Below are 16701 nucleotides of genomic sequence, written 5' to 3' on the forward strand. Positions count from 1 at the left end.
CCAAGTGTCACGTCTGGAGGAAACCTGGCACCATCCCTATGGTGAAGCATGGTGGTGGCAGCATCATGCTGTGGAGATGTTTTTCTGCGGCAGGGACTAGGAAACTAGTCAGGATCGAGGGAAAGATGAACGGAGCAAAGTAGAGAGAGATCCTTGACGAAAACCTGCTCCAGAGCGATCAGGACCTCAGACTGGGGCGAAGGTTCACCTTCCAACAGGACAACGACCCTAAGCACACAGCCAAGACAAAGCAGGAGTGGCTTCGGGACAAGTCTCTGAATGTCCTTGAGTGGCCCAGCCAGAGTCCAGACTTGAACCTGATCGAACATCTCTGGAAAGACCTGAAAATATCTGTGCAGCGACGCTTCCCATCCAACTTGACAGAGCTTGAGAGAATCTGCAGAGAAGAATGGGAGAAACTCCCAAAATACAGGTGTGCCAAGCTTGTAGCATCATACTCACGACTTGAGGCTGTAATCGCTGCCAAAGGTGCTTCAACAAAGTACTAAGTAAAGGGTCTGAATACTTATGTAAATGTGATATTTCCGTTTTTTTATTTGTAATAAATTTGCAAAAAAATCTAAAACCTCTTTTTGCTTTGTCATTATGGGGTATTGTGTATAGATTGATGAGATATATTTTTTTAAATTCATTTTAGAATAAGTTTGTAACGTAACAAAATGTGAATAAAAGTGAAGGGGTCTAAATACTTTCTGAATGCACTGTAAAGGAAACACCAACATAAACTGTCTCAATAGGGCGTTGGGCCACCACGAGCCGCCAGAACAGCTTCAATGCACCTTGGTGAAGATTCTACAAGTGTCTGGAATTCTATTGGAAGGATGCAACACCTTTCTTTAATGAGAAATTCTATCATTTGGTGTTTTGTTGATGGTGGTGGAAAACGCTGTCTCCATAAACTCCCATAAGTGTTCAATTTAAACCCCCTATGGTCCTTTGAGACCCCTCTTTCAAAGACACTGAGATCTCTGCTTCTAGCCATGGTAGCCAAAATAATGGGAAACTGGGTATTTTTATGCATGACTCTAAGCATAATGGGATGTTAATTGCATAATCAACTCAGGAACCACACCTGTGTGAAAGCATCTGCTTTCAATATACTTTGTATCACTCATTTACTCAAGTGTTTCCTTTATTTTGGCAGTTACCTGTGTGTGTGAGAGAGTGATTTCTCTATGGCGCTGGAACCATAACATATATGATCAAAGGAAAGGAACAGGTCAGAGCTGCCCTGTGATGCGTAAACACTGGGATGTAATCAAACTGGACATGTTGAGTTGAGAACAGTGATGGCGGGGGAAAATGCACTGATTCACATGGCTAACACAAATCTATATACCCATAAGACAACTCTGGCCTGTACAACAGGACCTGGACAATTTAACTGTATCTATGCCAAAATAATCCAGAAATATCTGATCAAATAAGATGAACAAAAATGTGACTTTAAAAAAAAAGAACAATCATAAATTATTTTATGTGTTCAGTGTTTCGGTACCTTGTGGTTCTGGTATGATGTCACGGCAATGAAGGCGGTCTCTGAGAACACGTGCGTGCAGAAGGCAGTGTTCTTGGAACCAAACCTGTTGTATTCGTCTGCTTTGACGATATGGAGGCGGGGCTGGTATTTATGCATGGAGTTTAATATGATCTGCAACACAACAAAAACAAATACATTAAACCAATGCTCTAACTCCATCCCACTTGTAGAAAGAGATATTCAATAGGCCTATCCATACATTTTCCCTTCTGTCTGGATGCATGCTATGCTGAAGCTAAATTGTTTATTTCCAAATGCGTGTCTTTATGTACCAATGCACTGTGCATATGTTTGTCATGTCAGTGATTTTGTTCCCTCTCTGGTAGCCATGCTCTGTGTGTAATAGTAAAGTATTAACAGATAATAGGCCTAGCAGAAAGCAGATAATAGTTGTGTGTGCGTGCGTGTGCGTTCATCGAGAGGCCTAATCCTAATTGGTGTGACGGTCCAACCAACCAGTGTGATGGTCCAACCAGGCATGGATGAGCTAATGACCCTTAACGTACCTAACATCATTACTGAGGTTACCACTGTTCTAACAGAACCACAGCAGACAGCAGCACTATCCCTTCACACACACACACACACACACACACACACACACACACACACACACACACACACACACACACACACACACACACACACACACACACACACACACACACACACACACACACACACACACACACACACACACACACACACACACACAGGGTAGAGAGGTTTAGGACTAACGTGTCCGAAGGGGTCCAGATGGTTGTTGGTGAGTTTGAGTTTCTGGAAGGAGACAAGCTGACGTGTCCAGTGGCTTCCGGTGGCCGGAGAGTCAGGATGGACGTACAACCTCCCTGGCATGGCCGGCTCCGCCTTCCCCGTCACAGACCTGACACACACATACACACAAAATTCACACATTGACAACTCAACCAAATATCAATCACAATTGGATGCTAGTCAGTTGGCCCTGGTCTGACCCAGCCCTGCCCTTTTACCTGCCCCTCGTACTGTGTGTCTCTCTCGCTCACACACACACACACACACACACACACACACACACACACACACACACACACACACACACACACACACACACACACACACACACACACACACACACACACACACACACACACACACACACACACAGTCTAACCTGGCCATGCTATTTACTGTGGTCGTGCTGTCACACTGGCACAGGAGACACATAAATCTGACATGCCATGGTGCGCCGCTGGCTGTATCTATTATTATTACTAGACCAACATCCTCCTCACGCTTCAACTGCTTTTATAACAAAGAGACACCCTGCTGGCCCCTGTCTGTTACATCAGGATATGTTCATACCAATACAGGTGTTAATCAGAGCAATGAGGTACAAGCAAATTCCAACCATGTGAACATGTTTCCAAAAACTATTGTCCATATAGGAAAAATATAAACGCAACATGTAAAATGTTGGTTTCATGAGCTGAAAGATCCCAGAAATGTTCCATAAGCACAAAAAGCTTATTTCTCTCATATTTTGTGCAGAAATTTGTTTACATCCCTGTTAGTGAGTATTTCTCCTTTGCCAAGATAAACCATCCACCTGACAGGTGTGGCATATCAAGAAGCTGATTAAACAGTATAATCCTTACACCTTACCCCACCTTGTGCTGGGGGAAATAAAATGGCACTATAAAATGTGCAGTTTTGTCATACAACACAATGCCACAGATGTCTCAAGTTTTGAGGAAGTGTGTAATTGGCATGCTGACTGTAGGAATGTCCACCAAAGCTGTTGCCAGAGAATTTAATGTTCATTTCTCTATCATAAGCCTCCTTCAACGTCATTTTAGAGAATTTGGCAGTACGCCCAACAGCCTCACAACCGCAGATCATGTGTAACCACTCCACCCCAGGACCTCCACATCCGGCTTCTTCACCTGCGGGATTGTCTGAGACCAGCCACCCGGACAGCTGAAGAAACTGAGGAGGATTTCTGTCTGTAATAAAGCCCTTTTGTGGGGAAAAACATATTCTGATTGGCTGCGCCACTGCCCATGTGAAATCCATAGATTAGGGTCAAATTAATTAATTGACTGATTTCCTTATATGAACTGTAACTCAGTAAAATCGTTGAAATTGTTGCATGTTTATATTTCTGTTCAGTATATTTAAAACATGCAAAATGTTCTGGTTTGTTTTATAGTATTTGAGTCAATTTCATTTCAATTCCAGTGAAATCAGAAAGTAAACCAAATTCCAATTCCACATTTTCCTTATTGAAAAGCGTTGACAACAATTGGAATTTCAGTGTACTTCCTGAATTTACTGGAAAAGAATTTAATAGATCCCAACCGTGCCACTTTAATGACAATAGCCTATGACGTGTGTGCGTGTTGTTGTCGTGTGTATGACTCCTTAAGTTGGAATCTGTCAGAGAAGAATGCCCTCCAACTGGCAACAACTGGACCGAGCTGGCAAACATGTTCACTGAAGTTATTCCACTTCTGGGAAATGACAGAGCACCGCTGATATTTACAAACAAATAATCTACCCACGCATAACAACATTCACATTAGGCATTAACATAGTCCCTTGTCTAAACATATGACTGAAAATGGAGCGTCCATCTTCTATTGTAGCAGATGAATGACGTGTCCTTAAGGGTGCCACGGGGCTCCATCATGTGACCAGGGAGAGGAGACATACACAGCACGAGAGGGTTTATGCCGCATTCATGTCATGTTGGAAACCTGGGACCTCCTAGTTAAAATGAGCGTAAATTATTTGCGTAGAGCTTCATATTGGTTGTATCTGATACTTCCCAAGAGGGAAACTCTGGTAAGATCTTTCTACAATGGGTAAGCAAGTTGGAAATGTCTGAGTTTATGAGTTTCCGACATCTCCCCTGCAGCCTGGTGCTGACCTCAGTGAAACCTAGCCTTTAATCTGCCCGCCACATGAACCCGTGGTACTGAGACTGAACCGGCGGTCAGGGGCAGGAGGTGTGATGCGCAGGCAGCAGGCATACACAGGAAACTAGGCCACAGAGCACAGGGCACTGAGTGGGACCGTGACGTCACGGCAGCGTGTAAGCAGGCCTAAACCTCCACGTCCCTGCTCTGTGTTATGTTTCTCTCTCTATAATGCTGTTAAAATATATACTGTTTTACTATTTATTTTTAGCAGCTCAAAACACATAATGTAGGCTATTTAAATATACAACGTTTTGATATATAGCTAGCTTACCATTTATTATCCGCAAACTTGTAGCGGTGGTCATCCGCTGGCACGATATCCATGAGGAGGATGTACTTGGCTTTAGGGTTGAGGCCCGTAACCTTCACCTTGTAGCAGGGGAACATCCGCCTGGCGAGACAGCAACACCACAGACAGTCAGGATCATAACAATATCAGTAGCCTATCACTGAGGCATAGCAGCCATTGCTGCAGTTGTGAGCAAAACCCGAAACAAAACTAGAATCATCTAAACAATTTACAGAGTGGCTGCAGTTCCGGATTTTCTGGAGGCCCAATTTGTTCTGGCTAAAGATGTAGCTGCTGCCCACTGCTCTGTTGCCGCTTCCCCTCCTTAATTGGCGATGAACGACTGTCTGGTGTAGCCTACAAACTTCATGTTGTACACAAAGGACATGGTCGACATGTTCTCTCTATTGAATTCCATGCCTCAGTAGGATATTAAGCATAAGCATGATTTCATGTTCTTTATTCCGCAGGGGAGTTAAGCTACATGCAGCTATTTACATGTTGAACACAAAATACATGATCAACATGTTCATACAAACTCCAGTGCAAAACTCAAGTGGGGAGTTGCATGCAGCTATCTAGGCAGCATATCAAACACAAGCAAGACACAGTCACAGTCCAATTAGCGATTTAAAGTTATTTTCAATCATCATTGTAAACATTGGCTAAGCAGGAAGCAGACAGGCAGTCAAAGTAGCAGTGTTTTTTTCCAGCAACTCTGGCTAGTGGCTACCGTATGAAACCTACAAAGATTAGCCTCCATCATCACACAAAATGCAGATTGTTTTTGCTCCAATGCAATGTGTAGGGACTGCGTCCCTCTTGTGCAACTGCAATATCCAATACAACAGACAGATATGGTTGTAGGCAGTCTTCATTAATCACTGCAGGGTTTTTATTTAAACTGTTCAGAAGTATGAGGCAGAAACATAGCCCACTGGGCACACCATGTCACTTCAATGTGGAAATGTGGGTAATATTTGGTTGAGGTGTTGATCAATGAGATGTCAACCTTTATTCACCCACTCAAAAAGACAGCCAGAAGTTTGTTGAATTCCCAATGTGTCATCACTATGCTTTCAACACTTGTAAAATCACATCCAAATTCCAATGGAAAAACAATGTCAGATTTTTGGTTTAGTATTCATCTACATGTGTTATCGCTGCACTTTCAACCATTTAAAAACACAACAAAGTTCAAATGGGAATGCAATGTCAGATATTTTGTATTTGGATCTCATAGCACAACCAAATGACCTGGATTGCAGTTGAGATTACATTAAAAGTACATAGTGCAAGTGATCAATGCTGTTTGAGATTCTGCGCAGGTTATTATAGCAATTGTAAAGATCTCCACAGACCTGTAACCTTTGCATGCTATCTTGATCATGCACGCTTTCTAAGATTACATAAATATACATGTATAGTTACATTAGGCTAAGCTCAAAATATGGCCATTTTAAGGTTGAATAAATACTGTTACATTAGTTTCTAAAATAGTTTTAGCTTTATGCTATTGACAACACAACCAAATATCAATATTTAAAGGATATTGAATGCTTGGATAGTTTCCTCTGCCACAGCCTTAATCCTATTCTTTAAAGTTTATTTTTGGTTTAGTTGGAGATGTGAATCCAAACTTCAGGATCATTTGTTAACTTGTCGACAAGTTAATAGGCTATTTATTGCATTACAAAAGTGATATTGAATTGCGTTTTGTTGTCAACGCAACCAAATATCAACATTTGAATCTTTTGTGCCACTGATTTAGACTGGTTTTAATTCCAGTTTGTCTACAAATGACTAATTGATCAAATGGATTCACATTTCCATCTCAACAAAGATTCAAAGTTAAAGAACATGACTAGATCAAATCTAACTTTATTTAAAGTGTATTTCAAATTTGATTGGATTTAGTACTATTGTTAAACTTAGATTTTGGGTTGAGATGCAGAAGTGGATCCAACATATCAGTTAATAATTTGTAGACAAACTGGAATTAGTCAGTGGCACAAATGGAACTGTCCAAGCAAAAGATACATCTCCTTCTAAGGTTGATTGGTTACGTTGGCACAACTCAATATCCAGATTGTCTACAAATGAATAATTGATATAGACGTCTGCACCTCAACCAAAAATCTAAGTTAAATAATAGGACTGAATCTAATCTAAACAAACTTTAAATGCACTTTAAATAAAGTTTGATTTAGTCCTATTCTTTAGCCTTGATTTTTGGATAAGATGGAGACTTGAATCCAATGATTAATTTGAAGATTACATTTGAAATCAACCAAAGCTTGAAACCCTAGGCCTATACATTGCCTTATTCACACCCCTTTACTTTTTCCACATTTGGTTGTGTTACAGCCTGCATTTAAAATAAATGAACCTTTCTTTAGATGTTATGTCACTGATCTACACACAATACCCCATAATGTCATAGTGGAATGACGTTTTTAGACATTTTTACAAATAAATAAAATGAACAGCTGAAATGTCTTGAGTCAATACGTATGTAACAGTATAGCTTCCGTCCCTCTCCTCGACTCTACCTGGGCTCGAACCAGGGACCCTGGTTGCACACATCAACAACTGCCTGCCACGAAGCATCGTTACCCATCGCTCCACAAAAACAACTACTTCAAGGTCTCAGAGCGAGTGACGTCGCCGATTGAAACGCTATTAGCGCGCACCCCGCTAACTAGCTAGCCATTTCACATCGGTTACACGTATTCAACCCTTTTGTTATGGCAAGCAAAAATAACTTCAGGAGTAAAAATGTGCTTAAGTCAGATAAGTTGCATGAACTAACTATGTGTGCAATAATGTTGTTTAATATGATTTTTTCACACTTTGGATGGTGTATTAATACACCCAGTTGCTACAATAATACAGGTGTCCTTCCTAACTCAGTTAACGGAGAGGAAGGAAACCACTCAGGGATTTCACCATGAGGTCAATGGTGATTTTACAGAGTAAAATGGCTGTGATAGGAGAAAACTGAGTATGGATCACCAACAGTGTAGTTATTCCACAATATTAACCTACATGTATTTTGGAATATAAAAATATTACAAAACATGCATCTTGTTTGCAATAAGGCACTAAAGTAATACTGCACAAAATGTGGAAAATAAATATACTCTTTGTCCTCAATACAAATCATAATGTTTGGGGCAAATCCTACACATCACTGAGAACCACTCTTTATATTTTCAAACATAGTGGTGGCTGCACCATGTTATGGGTATGCTTGTCATCGGCAGGGACTAGGGAATTTTTTGGGATAAAAAGAAAAGGAATAGAGCTAAGCACAGGCAAAGTCCTAAAGGTTTAGTCTGCTTTCCAACAGACACTGGGAGACAAATCCACTTTTCAGCAGGAAAATAACCTAAAATACAAGGCCAAATATACACTGGAGTTACTTACCAAGATGGCATTGAATGTTCCCGAGTAGCCTATTTACATTTTTGACTTAAATCGTCTGAAAAATATATGGCAAGACTTGAAAATGGCTGTCCAGCAACAATCAACAACCAACTTCAAGCTATACTGCTTGAAGAACTTTTTTCAAAAATAATGTGCAAATATTGTACAATCCAGGTTTACAAAGCTCTTAAGAGACTTACCTAGAAAGACTTCCAGCTGTAATCGCTGCCAAAGGTGATTCTAACATGTATTGACTCAGGGGGTTGAATACTTATCTAATCAAAATATATTAGTGTTTTATTTAAAAAATCTTCCACTTTGACATTAGATTATTTTGTGTAGATTGTTGACAAAAAAATGACAATTTAATCACACTTTGTATATGGAAAAAGTTGAGGGGTATGAATACTTTGAGGGCACTGTACGTAATGTCAATTTTTTGTTGAACCCTGGGTTGAATTGAAACATAGTTTGCAAATGCGATATAGGCCTAAATAGTATCATTGATGATCTCTAAAGTCTAGTTAAATTTAATTTGCTCTGTTAAACCTACCCTTTGGAATGACTTTGATAGCTATAGTGAATTTTGTTATTTAGAGACCTCTCAATAACCATTCTCACGATAGTACGTTGGTATTAGTCAGTGATAAATATCAAAGCTAAGCAGTGCTTGGTTAAAACTCTGGATGGGAGGACAAATGAATAGCTCTAGATAGAACAACTCTCCAGTAGGAAGTGCTGCTCATCCCATTGTGTTTTTCTGATGGTGGATATACAGTGAGCTCCAAAAGGGACCAAAAGTACTGGGACAAATGGACTTATTTGTCATATGTATTAATGTATTATGTATTAAATAATAATACTTTAATATGTATTAAAGTAGTCATGCCTCTGTAACTTTCTCACTCATCAATATTCACGATTCATTCAGGATTATCCGTCATTGTGGTAGCATCCACATTAATGTAGAAGTATTTTGAATCATATTCTTATTTACAATAAAAGTGAGTAAAAAAATGACACAATACGTTATTTACTGTTCATTTCTATTGGGCACAAAATAATCTGAAACACAACCAAAACAAACAGCAAATGTATCCAACAAGCTTGTACAGTCACAGACTTGATGGAATCATTGCGTGCTAGGAATATGGGACTAAATATTAAACTTTTGACTACCTTAATACACATAAGTGAATTTGTCCCAATACTTTTGGTCACCTAAAATTGGGCGACTATGAACAAAAAGAGCTGTACTTTCTAAATGGTTCACCCAATATGGATGAAAATTTCTAAAATTAAAGCTGACAGTCTACACTTTAACCTCATCGTCATCGTATCATTTCAAATCCAAAGTGCTAGAGCACAGAGCCAAAACAACAAAGATTTGTCACAGTCCTAATACACAGCGTATTGGCCAACTATGATTTTTCAGTGTAAAAATGTTCCTGTTGATTCAGGAGTTAAACTCACTCTGTAAGAGTGAAATGATCCCTAAGTGGTGTAAAAGAACCCCCAGCGTTGGTGTTAATAACCAGAGTTATTTTGTACAGTGTGGAGAGTAAAACAGTCCCATCAAAACCCTGCTTATCATTATCATATTTCCAAGCATGCTCTACTGCAGGTAGATTTTTTTTTATTATTTTTAACATCTGTGTTTTTGCTTTTGGTTTTGATTGATTTGATTTTTGGTTTTGATTGATGCTACACAAAGATAAATAACATACAATCAATTAGTTAGATTTATTGTACCTGTTACTGAAATGGTTGTTCCAGTTTAAATGGTTTAGGTAGTCTTCTTATCAACTTTCCTAAAGCTGAAAGTCATTCTGAATGCAGGTTGCAGGTGATAAAAAATTCCAGCTGTTGAATATCCTAACTCTGACTGGATTCCAATAGGAATTACACATCACTTTGCAAGCCAGCATAATGTGACTTGCAGGCCTGATGTGGCCTGCAAACCAGGAGTATCCTAACACCACTGTGTACGGGTAAGCCATCAAAGTAAGGCCTTATGATATATGTATTGTATTGTCATAGAGCTTAATTTGAATGATCACATTCGACTAGGTACTCACTTGGTGAATGCCACAGGCCTTTAAAATGAAATAATTAAATAACCATGTCTCTGTCACTAACAAATACAGTCATGGGTGGAAACTCAACAATTCACTCGAAAAGAAAAGGCACCCGGGAAATATGCAAATTAGGCTTTACACCATAGTGTTAAAACAACACCTAAAAAGTATTTACTGTAACACTAGAGGTGTTCATTTCTTACACTGAGAAAGTTTAACAGCATCAGCCCTAAGAAAAGTGAGCCCAGTTGACTCTAAATTAAGTGTTTTACGCTGTAGGTGTTGCATATTACTCTACAGTAGAGCTATGCAAACACCACAACCAAGTTCATTTGAACACTTTAAGAGTTGAATTGGGAACACTGTAACGGAGTTAAATCTTTAACGCTTTCAAAAGTGTTATTTTAACACTAGTTCAGTGGGACTCATATGTTCACTGAAATGAGTGTACATTTAACACTTTCAGAGTTAAATGTATTCCATTGATATTGCTGTATACTGTAAATTGAAGCTCCAAAGCTGTTTCAAAGGTACATATTCAACATGTTTTAAACAAGGTTTGTCTATGTGTTGAAGATATAACATTGTTTCAAAGGTACAAATTCAACATATTTCATTCAAATTTGTCTATGTTGAAAACTGGTTACAATGATGACCTAATCCTGTGGTTGAAATTTCACCTTCCAAACAACAGTTGATTACTTTTTTTCTAATCCTATGTATTTTCACGTAGATTCCACGTCACAATACATTGACAAGTTACTAGCTACGTTGATTCAACCAACCAGTTTGTGTCCAGTGGGAGGATACATCATCATGGTTCATCAGAAGAGGGTGAGTAAAGAGAGAAACGTGAAGGGGGATGAAGTGTGAACAGCAAGAAAAATGTGTGCGTAGAATAACACGTACAGGAGATTATTTGGATGCGTAGCTTTGAGAAAGAGGTTTCCAGGGGGGCGGGGCGAGTGCGAAACTCCATATTCATAGCCACCGCCAATCATTTATTCGGATAATGAGAAAATTATATTACTTGAAAATGTGTACCAGGCCAATAGCCTACTTGTTATGGGCCTAATTATAAATACAAACGTTACAAACAGTAGGCCTAATCATAAAAATGTGACATGTTTAACAGGTCTAGGCCTAGTGGACACATTTTTATTTTCCCTAAATGTGCAGTGTTAATTAACGGAAGCTCAAAAAACCTATAGCGTAAGCCTAACATAAAAAGTGAGAAAACAATTTGTACTAGTTTATAGGCTTAATTGTAGCCTATAATGGACATGAATGTTCATTCTCCTCTAATGCAAGAACACATAGCGCACGCATTTACCTTCCCGCTTTAGTGATAATCATCTCTGTTCCGACCTCATGGAACTTCTCCCACAGCTCGCGCTCGTGCAGGTAGACTTTTATTCCCTCCATCCCCTGAGAATAGAGAACAGATACGATAAGAGATATATATACTAAATATTTAAACCAAAGTCCCGATCCCTCCTTGAAGAAATATCCTACCGATAGGCCTACATAAACTTAATTGAACATTGTAAAAAACAGTTTTAAAAAAACAACAAACGTAAGCCTTTACAGCCTGACCAATAACAATGTATTTTATCTTAGTGAGACTGTTGTACTATTGGAACGGTTTGATTAGAATGACGATACGTTTGGGCCTATATTAATATTAATAACAACAACTATTGTAAGCCCATTTATTAGATGCCGCATAGGCCTACACTGTTAAATAGGCTACTGAAGGTTTCAGATTTATAAGAAAACCCCGATATTTTCACTAACGGAGTTTGACACAGATTTAACCAGAGAGTCAGTCAGTCAGTGTTGCTCTGGGCATGTTCTAGGTAACCAACCGACTGTTTAGAAACCAAATCTAGGTCATATTCAGCTCCAGCGTTCCTAAAATTGGCTATTTGTTTCTGCTTTGAAATGAAATGCGCTACTTCGCCGACTTTAGTTTTTATATTAGGGGAATAATCGTTTAAATTAGTAGCCTATATTATTCAGAGTATTTTCATTTGTTCTCTTCAATAAGCTATGGGCCTACTATAGACTATTAACTTAATGACATTATTTTCAACAATTACTTTCCCACTTCGCTTTAGAAGAGAAAATCATGCATAAATCGTGATCACCCACAATTAAAAAAATATACATGTGCCTCGTTTTCATGTTTTGAAATGTTTCACATTTACACACACAAAAGGGAAGTTACCTGCTGTGTGCGCGTGGTCTCCGGTGACCGTGGAGAGCTGGAGCTAGTGTGATTCTCCGGGTTGTTCTCTTTCGGTGAGTCCGTGTCTGTGTCCATGCGCTCTGGGATGGCGAACGGGTCCCCGCCGTTAGCCATCACACACACTACAATACCTGACACCAAGGGACACACTGACGGGATAGACACAACACACGCACGCACGCACGCACGCACCACACACACACACACACACACACACACACACACACACACACACACACACACACACACACACACACACACACACACAATTATCTGATAGGCCTAAAATACAGTATGTTAATACTTTATTATTAACCTATTAGGCCTGGGATAACAGAGCTGATAATAATGACTTGAATTCAATATACACACACCTCAGTCTCATTTCACAGAAAATATGACAAAATTCAAACTAAAACTATATTACAAAATAAGCTGTGTTGTGCATTTGAAAACATCTTGGGCCTAAAGAAATAAGCTCATGCATAAATGGTCTAGATCAAATGAAACAAATGAGAAAAAATAAGCATAATTAAAATATATATTTAAATAAACATTTAAATGTCTATTTAGATAGTCAATGAAATGTGTATTATTCTGATTTAGATAGTCATCTGCAACATGTAGTCTTGTTAAATATCAGTAGGCTAAGGCTATATCTATTATTAATCTATTATTTAAAATTGTGTTTTGGCTATATCACAGCGTGTGCATATTTAACAACGTGTAATAATAACAATAATAATAATCATCATCATCATAATAATCGAATAACAGTCATAATTAATAAGAAGATAACAATAATAGGAATAGGCTTAGTGATCATAATAATGTATGTAGCATATCCTTACTAATAACGCGTAACAATATCCTACTAGTGATTAAATATGCTATTAGTGAGCTAATAGATAGACGGTTATATAAGGATGCTATTATTATAAGCTGTGAATGATCAGAGCCCACTGGTAAAACATTGTTTTGTTTTCTATAAATTATTGACAATAAAATGTACAGTGACACTAAATCCAAACAGTGTTTCTAGACGAGCGAAGAGAGATCCAGTTTGGTTTAAATACATGCGTATTTACTAGGCCTATTTGTTATTGAAATACTTATTTTCGGTGTATTTGAGTATTTTCAAATAATGGGGCGAAATCAGCTACTTATATTGGAATTATTTGAAAGTATTTGTAAGTAAATTCATGTAAATAGCCGAAACTACAGTATTTTGAAATAGGATACTTGTTCCCATTATTTCAAATACCAATTGGACCAAACAGACCTTGGTTAAAATGCATGGAATATTTACATATTTGTATTTGAAAATACACATGTCTGTGTATTTGTGTATTTTCAAACACTTTCCAAGTGTTTCCAAAAACATTCCATTATTCAACTAGCCTACTTGTATTTTCAAAGAAAAATTATCCAAATACTTACTTGGAAATGTCTTTAGGCTATTTCAATTACTTTCAACGGATTTGAACACAGGTCTGCACTCTACATCAACTCTGGAGCCGAATATTGAAGACATAGAGACAGCCGTCTAAAGCCAAGCCGCTGAGTCTAAACAACACTACATCCAGCCGCACACACTCACTTAAACACTCCTCACACACTCTTCGGGTCTGTGTACCTCATGCGCTGTTCTGTTTCGGTCCTGGAGACCACAGTTCCACGGTCATCCTGGTGTGTGTGTGTTTGTTAGATCAGTGTCCAGAGTCGCTGTGTCACCTAATCCGAAATTCTCCAAACACGCAGACCCACAGAGTTCACCGAATTAAATAGAACACTCCGTCAGACCTCCGTCAGTAACGCATTATTATGGTGAATAATCACACTGGACGAAGGTTAGGCTATATACGTTTAGTATTTTAAAACTGGATTGTACCATACGTCTGAATGAATTTCTCTATGTCTGACTCTAACCGTCGACGGTTGCCGAAGCCAGCCTGGTCCACCAGAGACCCCCAGTCTTTTCCCGCCTTCCCCACTCCTCTCCCTCTATCTCCATGCAGCAGTCTATCGTGTGCGGAGCTGGAGCTCGGTTTGACCCTCAAATCAGGAATTACCCATTTCAAGGCACCCCCTACGTTTTTCAGCCCCCACCCCCATCGTACCCTCGCGTCATAGCCAGTTACTGAAAGAATGTAGGACCTATAAGATTGCTCTCCCTCCCTCCCCACCCCCCTCTCGCTCAGACAGAGAGAGCGCAGTGGCCTTGTCATTCATGCTAATAAAGATGCTATGAATCTGAATCTGAAAGAGAGAGAGAGAGATAGAGAGAGACAGAGAGCTTTAGCAACAGTGGCCTTGTCATTCATGCTAATAAAGATGCTATGAATCTGAGAGACAGACAGACCGAGAGACGAGCGAGAGAGAGAGATTAATTTATTCCCTGCATGGCCAGGGATTATATTGAGAAAATGGAGGTCGGTTTATGAGGATTTGGTTTGATGTAAAGAGCATGAAGGTACTATTATCCCTATTTAAGAGGGGAGCAACATTTTCTGTAAATACATGCATGATATCATTTCTGTAAATACATGCATGACATGTATGTATATCTCAGGATATAAATACTATAATAAACTGAGTGGTTTGAACCCTGAATACTAATTGACTGACAGCTGTGGTATCAGACGTATACCACGGGGATAACAAAATATGTGTTTTTCCTGCTCTAATTACGTTGGTAACCAGTTTATAATAGCAATAAGGCACCTCGGGAGTTTGTGGTATATGGCCAATATAGCACTGCTAAGGGCTGGGTCCAGGCACTCCGCTTTGCGTCGGTGTAAGAACAGCCCATAAACGTGGTATAAATGGCCATATACCACACCCCCTCGGGCCTTATTGCTTAATTATACTCTTTCCCTTTCTTATATAATAGCTAGGATAACCTACATGTATATTATCTCAAAGGCTACCATCCTTCACACAGCATTTCACTGCAGGGCGCTGCGTCTGTATTAAGAATCGAGATAATCAACCGGTCGCATCCATTACTGTGCAGCTCTTGAGCAGAGTCACCCGGAGTTGAAGGGGTCAGCATGAGGTAAACAGGCGCTCGTTTGAGCTCTGCTCTCTCCGTTTGGTGGAATATACTTGACTCTGATTTTAATCAAATAATCAATCCACGACCACACACACACACACACACACACACGCACACTGAAATAGGATAGGCTTGCAGCAATACAGCCTATTACTTTAGTGTGAAATTATAGCCTGGACTCATTGATGTAAAAAAAATAGGCCAACATCGCGTAAACATAGCCTAACTTTAACCTAATCTGATTTGCTTTTCTCACATTTTCTTGGCTACGGCTCATAGGCTACCGACGATGACTCTGTAGCATTGACATTCTGCTTCGATAATGCTCTTGTTTCTCAAAACGGTCATTTGTCACAGCAATAAACTCGTTATTACAGGATTGTCACCAGAATTTTGGCTTTTACGTATGTAGTGTCCCGGGTGCTCTAAAGCGCAAATTTTCTTCAATCAAACAATTATTTCCTAAAGTGGTAGCCTAGCATATCATTTAGGCTAATATTAGGCATATTAGTAAAAGGCTTGACCTCTATTTTTTTAAATCACACATAAGAAGACAAACGCCTATAGCCAGTCGGTCATGCATGGTCTCCAAAACAGATCAGTAGTAGGTTATTTTAACAATTGTTGTATTTTACCGTGTTCAGATGGCAGTTCCGCGCTGGGACATTTACTGTCTATTCGGTCAGTAGCCGAGGTCTAGTGTGTCAACAGTCCTCAATGGTCTCATATGAAGCAATCCATGCGTATGTGCTTCGGGGCATGCACATATGCCTAGAGCATGTGCTGTCGTGTAGGGGCATTGAGATTGTGGCTCTTGTGGAGTTGGCATTGATTTCCGTCGCTGCGTGCACCACACACGCCACTGCTCACAAAATTCACCCCACTGTGAACAATCACAAAGATATAAAGTCAACATTGGGCCTACACTATACTGCCACCAGTATGTGCCATTTCAACTGCCAGAGAAATTAATGGAAATGACTGATAGACAAAGATCAACCGTCTATTGATAACCGGGCGATGTGAGGGTGTTCTGCGAATATCAGACGACAACGGGTTCTAAACTTAA

General features: G+C 39.4%; 1 protein-coding gene across 3 annotated transcripts in view; it reads right to left on the reverse strand.

Annotated features, from left to right (window-relative positions):
* LOC129853663 (T-box transcription factor TBX5-like) overlaps nucleotides 1–16429 on the reverse strand; it is a 22470-nt gene extending 6041 nt beyond the window's left edge. The window contains exons 1-6 of one of the 3 annotated variants that reach the window (XM_055919971.1): nucleotides 16268–16429; nucleotides 12554–12723; nucleotides 11657–11751; nucleotides 4799–4918; nucleotides 2300–2447; nucleotides 1520–1672 (exon numbers count right to left, since the gene is read on the reverse strand). In XM_055919971.1, the coding sequence (XP_055775946.1) occupies nucleotides 1520–1672; nucleotides 2300–2447; nucleotides 4799–4918; nucleotides 11657–11751; nucleotides 12554–12688 (651 nt within the window). In that variant the 5' untranslated portion in view covers nucleotides 12689–12723; nucleotides 16268–16429. Of the gene's footprint in view, nucleotides 1–1519; nucleotides 1673–2299; nucleotides 2448–4798; nucleotides 4919–11656; nucleotides 11752–12553; nucleotides 12724–14174; nucleotides 14611–16267 lie in introns of those variants that run through there. The other 2 variants (XM_055919970.1, XM_055919969.1) reach the window with 2 other exon arrangements.
* Nucleotides 16430–16701: the final 272 nt, after the last annotated feature.

This window comes from Salvelinus fontinalis, chromosome 4, assembly GCF_029448725.1.
Source record: "Salvelinus fontinalis isolate EN_2023a chromosome 4, ASM2944872v1, whole genome shotgun sequence".
NCBI lineage: Eukaryota > Metazoa > Chordata > Actinopteri > Salmoniformes > Salmonidae > Salvelinus > Salvelinus fontinalis.